The sequence below is a fragment of the Cupressus sempervirens genome, chromosome 2, assembly GCF_028749045.1.
Source record: "Cupressus sempervirens isolate cs-2001-9-10 chromosome 2, ASM2874904v1, whole genome shotgun sequence".
Classification (NCBI taxonomy): Eukaryota; Viridiplantae; Streptophyta; class Pinopsida; order Cupressales; family Cupressaceae; genus Cupressus; species Cupressus sempervirens.
In genome coordinates this window covers 588,065,722-588,071,965 of record NC_143119.1, presented here as the reverse complement: position 1 = coordinate 588,071,965, position 6,244 = coordinate 588,065,722, and the positions used below count along the sequence as shown (strand labels likewise).

Below are 6,244 nucleotides of genomic sequence, written 5' to 3'. Positions count from 1 at the left end.
ACCTATACATTTGTGTTGAAACATAGAAGTGGAAGGTCTAATAGGGTTGTAGATGCATTGAGAAGGAGATAGTTGTTGCTTACAGTAATGCAGGTTGAAGTGGTTGGGTTTGATGAACTCAAGAATCTGTACTCAAAGGATCCTGATTTTGCTGAAGCATGGAAGGCTTGTAAAGAACTTGTTACTATAGACTGAATCAGGTGGCTAGATTATTTGATCCAAGATGGTATGTTGTTCAAGGGAAATCAATTATGCATTCCAAGGAGTTCCATGAGGGAAAACTTGATCAAAGAGAAACACAGTGGGGGAATGGTGGGACACTTTGGTCAAGATAAGACCATTGCTGGCATTCTTAGAGAACATTATTTTTGGCCTCAAATGTCAGAAGATGTGAAAAAATTTGTGTAGAGTTGTCAAGTATGTCAAGCAGCCAAAGGATTTAGTCACAATACTGGACTTTATCAGCCATTGCCTATTCCATCAAAGCCTTGGGACAACATAAGTATGGATTTTGTTCTTGGATTGTCGAGGACACAAAGGGGTAATGACTCAGTATTTGTGGTGTTTGATAGGGTCTCCAAGATGGCACATTTCACCCCATGCCACAAGACTCATGATGGTGTACATATTGCAGATTTGTTTTTCAGAGAGGTGGTGAGACTACATGGTCTCCCAAAGAGTATTATTTTCGACAGAGATACTAAATTTGTGGGGTATTTCTAGAGGACTTTATCAAAGAAGTTGATGATAGAATTGAGGTTCAGTTCTACACATCATCTACGAATAGACAAATAGACCGAAGTGGTAAATAGAAGGCTGGACAATTTGCTGAGGTGTTTAGTGAGAGATAAGCCCAAGGGATGGGATTTGATTATACCACAAGTAGAATTTGCTTACAATAATTATGTAAATAGGAGTACTAGTAGCTCACCATTCCAAATTGTGTATGGAAGTAGCCCAAGGATTGTACCAAAATTAAGGAAGATGGAGCAAGGAGAGAGGACAAGTGCCGAGGTAGAAGAATTTTTTGAACATATCAAGAGCCTACATGAGGAGGTCCATGCACACATCACCAAGATGAATCAATAGTATAAAGCTAGGGTAGATCAAAGGAGGAGACACAAGGAGTTCCAAGTAGGGGATCTAGTTATGGTACACTTACAAAAGGAATGATTTCCAGTGGGTACTTACAACAAGCTAAATATGAAGAAATTTGGCCTCTGTAAAATTTTGAAGAAAAGATGGGATTCACATTTCTCCTATCTTCAACATTTCAGACTTAACAAAATATCATGATGATGGTGTAGATGAGGGGTTGATGCTGGAGCCATGTCCAATTCCTACTTCTAAGCAGGAGGAGATAGAAGAGATTTTGGATAGTTGCATGGGCAAGAGTACTAGGAATAGGTAGTATGAAGAGTACCTGGTGAAGTGGAAAGGATGCCCAATAGAAGACTCAACTTGGATATCAGTAGCAGAGGTTTCCCATTTGGGTTTTCCTCTACCAGCCATTAAGTGACAATGTCACTTTTCAACCTACCCTAGGTGTCTGATGCAGGAGCATCCAATGGTGTAAGGGCAATCCTATATCACCCAAAAATATGCTTAGAGATAGTTTCTATTTAATGTGTTTTCATTTCTGGATACCCATTTGGGTCAAATAAAGGCTCCAACTCTCACAGATCCACTATTAGTTTTCTAGGTTAGAGTTTTTAAGCACCTTGGGATATGTGTAAATGCAAAAAATAGGCTATTTTATAATTGAGACAAATTTATGATTAGTTAGAGGGTTTAATTTGGAGGGATGATTATACTTGTAATTTCAAGCGCTTTAGAAAAAAGAATTAGGTCAAAAGGTTTTACGGTTAGAAATTTATTGCAGTTTTAAGTTTCCTAGAGACCTCCTAAGAGTGCTTCAAAGTTAGGTTTGAGGCACTAAAAAGCCTCGTACGGGCCTAAAAAATGGAGGACGAGCATAGTTGGTCCATAGGGCTATAGAGCGCTTCGAAAGCTTTTCAAAAATGTAAACAGTTCATCAATCGGAGTCCTAGTTCAAAAGTTATGCCTCCCGAAAGTTGGGCTACCGTTTCTGGATTCTTCTAATTTTACACCGACTTCTAACGAGATTTCTGAAACCTTTTGTTTTGGCAGTGGATGCCAACTAGCGTATTCTAGAATGTATTCCTAACCCTAAAACCAATTAGGGTCTATTTAAGAACATTTCTATCATTGTAAAGGCAGTTCTTAGTGAAGTTTGGGAGAAGGCACTGTGAAGAGAATTTTCTCTCCGAATTCAATCTATTGTAAGCCCATAGGGCATGTCTTTGGGTCTGTTTTCCTTGTACTAAATGTAGTAGCAGATTTTCACTGATAATAATATTTCCCTTTTCTTATTGTGATCAGTCTGGGCTTGGGTTGTGTCTCCACCAATATGAAAATAGTTGTAGATAAAATCATTTGTAATATAGACTCCACAATGCATATCAATAATATACAACTTCAATCATGGGGTTAATTTGACTTAATTATTAATAAAAACAAGAGGAAGCCATTTTTGGTGTAGTCATTTCCTTTCTTGATAGCTACAAGCTCTAGACATAATTGAAGTGCGTTGAAGATATCTAAAAAAATTCAACATTTCGTGCTTGTACAAAGTCTATAAAAATGACATAACCTTGTTCCTTTCTACCAAAAAAAAATTATGAAACAATATGAAAAATATAAATAAAAACATGAACTCTCTTAAACATATACTAAAAGAAACAATCTTACCACATGTTATCTATTTGAAGATTCTTTATCAGCTTCCACTCAAATGTTTAAAAAAAAAATATCCCAACTCTCCACAGTAACACAACCATTTTTAAATGAAAATTGATGTAAGTCCCACTCACAATTCTCTGATTTTAGTAATCAGCAATAACACAAGCTTTTTAAAATTGAAGTAGATTAAGGCTTACATGAAGAAGTAGCTTGAGTTATAAATCCCCCACCCATTACAAGAACTTCCTTGAGTAAATTGAAAACACACTAATAAAGTCTATGGTCGCAACATTTTATAGTTTGAACTATAAACGAGCAAGAAAAAACTGAGTTTATCAAATCAACCATAATCCATCAATTGCCATCTTCCCCATTGAGTTTTTCAAGAACAGCCACCAGTCCAAAAATGAATGCTTGATCAATCCCCGCTTGCACTTCAACATTATAAACGTCCTTGCTCCGAATTGCATCCTTTACTATCTTGTTAAGGCTCACCTAATCAACAATATTAAGATCTTATATCATATTCCTATAAAAAACACCCAAAATGGGGGAATAAAATCCATATTATCCATGGCCAAACTGGTATTTTTAAGTTACCTTAGCTGCAATGGCATGGGAGTCATTGTAAATGGTGCATGCTCTTTCTGCAAAACTGCCCACAATTTCATAGTCCCAATCCTTCTTTGCTTTGGATTGAATAAGAGACACCTTCACTGGATCATTGGCTGAGCAAATTGAACTGCTTGCCTTAAAAATGGGCTTCTCATGCCCATCTATGTCGTCTGGTACAAATCCTTTCCATTTCTTGTGAAGGCTGAACACCTGTACTATCCCAACCTGCAGGGTATGATAATAAACTCAATGTCATATAAGGAAAATATTATGATAATAAATCCAATGTCATTTAAGAAAGATATCAGGTGAGTTTGAAAAGAGATAAGTTTGTTGCTTGTTTAGATCTATGGCAGGTTTTTGTTTAGAATCTTTTACTTCATCAATTTATTGACTAGAAAGAACAACTTTTATTTAGTCTTAATAAAAATTTTACATCTATAATTCCAACTACATATTTTGTCCATATTTCAAAGATGACATAAGATAAGAATACACTAGGTCTATAAGTGTAGCTAGGGGATCTATTTACTAGAAAGAATAATTTTTATTTAAACTTTATAAAAAATTTACATCCATAATCCCCACTACATATTTTACGGATAATTCAAATATAACAGAAGATAGGAATGCATCAAGTCTATAAGTGTAGCTAGGGGATTGGATATTAAATGGAAAACAAAAGCGAAAAGAAAAACAAGTTCATGATGTAATTAAGAAAAAAGTTACATTTAGTAACATTGACATTTAAAGAGGAGTAGGAAAAAAAATATGTGTACTTTGTTATGAAGGAGTGGTAGATATGGAAAGATATTTTGTCATCATGAAGTGTTTAATGTAGTCTATGTCAACTATGAATACATCTTAAAAAATGACACTTCAAGTATCTAATTCAAGGAGATAAGGCTGGATAAAATTGTAAACTTATTGATTAAAATTCAGTGTCAAAGCTTTGACTATAGCATATGAGACTTTGATGCTCTACTTTTAAGATTGATAATGCTTTGAGTCCCACAAACTCCTTTGACCTTGTCCAGATTATCAAAATCTTTCATTTCGTGTAAAAAAAATGTTGATAGTGCAATAAAGATTGGTTTACATTATCATATATGCAAAACCCATAAATGATTGGCATGATCTAAAGAGAAGAAAAAGAGAACTTATATGTTTTGCAACAATAGAATGGTGGTAGAGACAAATGACATTTTGACAGAGAGTAAATAGTGAACAGCACCATTTATATCAAGAGAATGATGGTAAAGACAAAATGGCATTTTGACATAGAGTACTTAGTATACAGTGTCATTTATATCAGTTACAAATAACATCTTAAAAATTAAGAACATAAACATCTTATTTAGAAGTTCGATTGGATAAAAGTGGCAACTTTGTGCTAGAAAATCACTGCACAAAGATCCCATATCAAAAATAAATTACAGATTTCAACTCTCTACTTTTAAGAAAGATAATTCTGTGAGTCTCATAAACTACTTTGACCTTATAGACATTATCAAAATCTTTCATTCTATGTAAAAAAAATTAATAGTGCAATTAAAGATTAGTTTATCATGTATTCGAAACTCATAATTGATTGGTATCCAAAGAAGAGGAAAAATAGAACATTCATGTTTCCCAACAAGAAAACGGTGATAGAGACAAATGACATTTTGGCATGGACTACTTAGTCCACAGCACTATTTATATGAGTTATTTTTTCTTTAAAATTAACAATTTTTAAAGATATTAAATAAAGTTGTAAACTTGGTATTTAAAATTCACCTCAGAAATCTGAGATTTAAAAAAATATCACAAAAATACTGTAAGATTTTGATGCTCTCCTTTTATAAAAAGATAATATCCGAAATAAATAAACTACTTAGACCACATACATATTAAAAATCTTTCATTCCATTTCATCTATTTATTTTTATTATTCCTCTCTGTAATAGAAATTGATTTGGGATTTTATTGAATTAGAATTATACCTCACGTTTGATTGAGAGGACAACATCCCCTTGAGCATCTTGAAGGAGAGCACGGTCCTTAACAGGTGAGCCACATCCTTCCACTCTGAACAATTCATCTCCCTGAGAAGAATCCATCACAACAAAACCACCGCCGTTGATTGCACATGGCCTCTTCCTCACTGTAAACACTTTACGTGAGCTTGAACAATATTGCTTGCTCACCACAGGCCGAAGGATGACTTTACTCTGAGTCATTTCTTCACATATCTCCCTCTCACATCTGCTTCTTAAGTATTCACACTAAGACTTCTTGGAAGTCACGTAAGGAATAATGGACCTCTATCTAACTTCTGCTTGGCCATGAGTTGGATTCAATACATCAATTAAATATATTTGTTTCTGCCTACCACTAAGATTAGATTCTCACCAAATCTTTGCTCTAGAAAGTCATGACATGATTAGAAAACAAATGCCTAATCAGGTTGAGTAAAGAGAACAAAAGTTATTGTTGCTTAGTAGAATAAAAGATTATTTATTTTGTTGCATTTCTTATTTTATCAATCTTTTAGTTTTAACAAAAGTCTTGCAACAAAATAGTTTATCTAACATTTCATATATATATTTATTTTATTTAAACTTCAGGTTTTGAAACTTAATTAGTCATTCATATTATATGATATTTGTTCAGTTAAGAATTGTATAGAACATGGGTGGATTCTATTTCAACACATCAACTTATTGAGTGTTGGAGTTAGACTTCTGATTGGACCCAAATCATTATATCTATATGAACTTTGCTTCTTCAAATGAAAGAGTAGTCAAATTGGCTCTCTCTGTATCATTGTGCTTAAATTTATCTCGTATAGACATAATAATAAAATTATTCTAAAATAATATAT

At 33.8% G+C, this 6,244-nt stretch overlaps 1 protein-coding gene across 1 annotated transcript; it reads right to left on the bottom strand.

The window, feature by feature from the left end:
* Positions 1 to 2,904: 2,904 nt before the first annotated feature.
* On the bottom strand, positions 2,905 to 5,675 carry LOC149574780 (protein LURP-one-related 6-like). The gene is made up of 3 exons (XM_089814607.1): positions 5,364 to 5,675; positions 3,364 to 3,603; positions 2,905 to 3,258 (listed from the first exon to the last, which is right to left on the bottom strand). The coding sequence occupies exons 1-3, from the start codon at positions 5,598 to 5,600 to the stop codon at positions 3,118 to 3,120; spliced, it is 618 nt and encodes a 205-aa protein (XP_089670733.1). The 5' UTR covers positions 5,601 to 5,675; the 3' UTR covers positions 2,905 to 3,117.
* Between the last annotated feature and the right edge of the window lie 569 nt (positions 5,676 to 6,244).

Excerpts from the sequence above, each read along its gene's own strand:
- LOC149574780 (XM_089814607.1), bottom strand. The coding sequence starts at position 5,600 with ATGACTCAGAGTAAAGTCATCCTTCGGCCTGTGGTGAGCAAGCAATAT. Across the intron at positions 3,604-5,363 it reads TCCTCTCAATCAAACGTGAG|GTTGGGATAGTACAGGTGTT; the intron begins GTATAATTCTAA and ends CATACCCTGCAG. Across the intron at positions 3,259-3,363 it reads CCCATGCCATTGCAGCTAAG|GTGAGCCTTAACAAGATAGT; the intron begins GTAACTTAAAAA and ends ATTGTTGATTAG.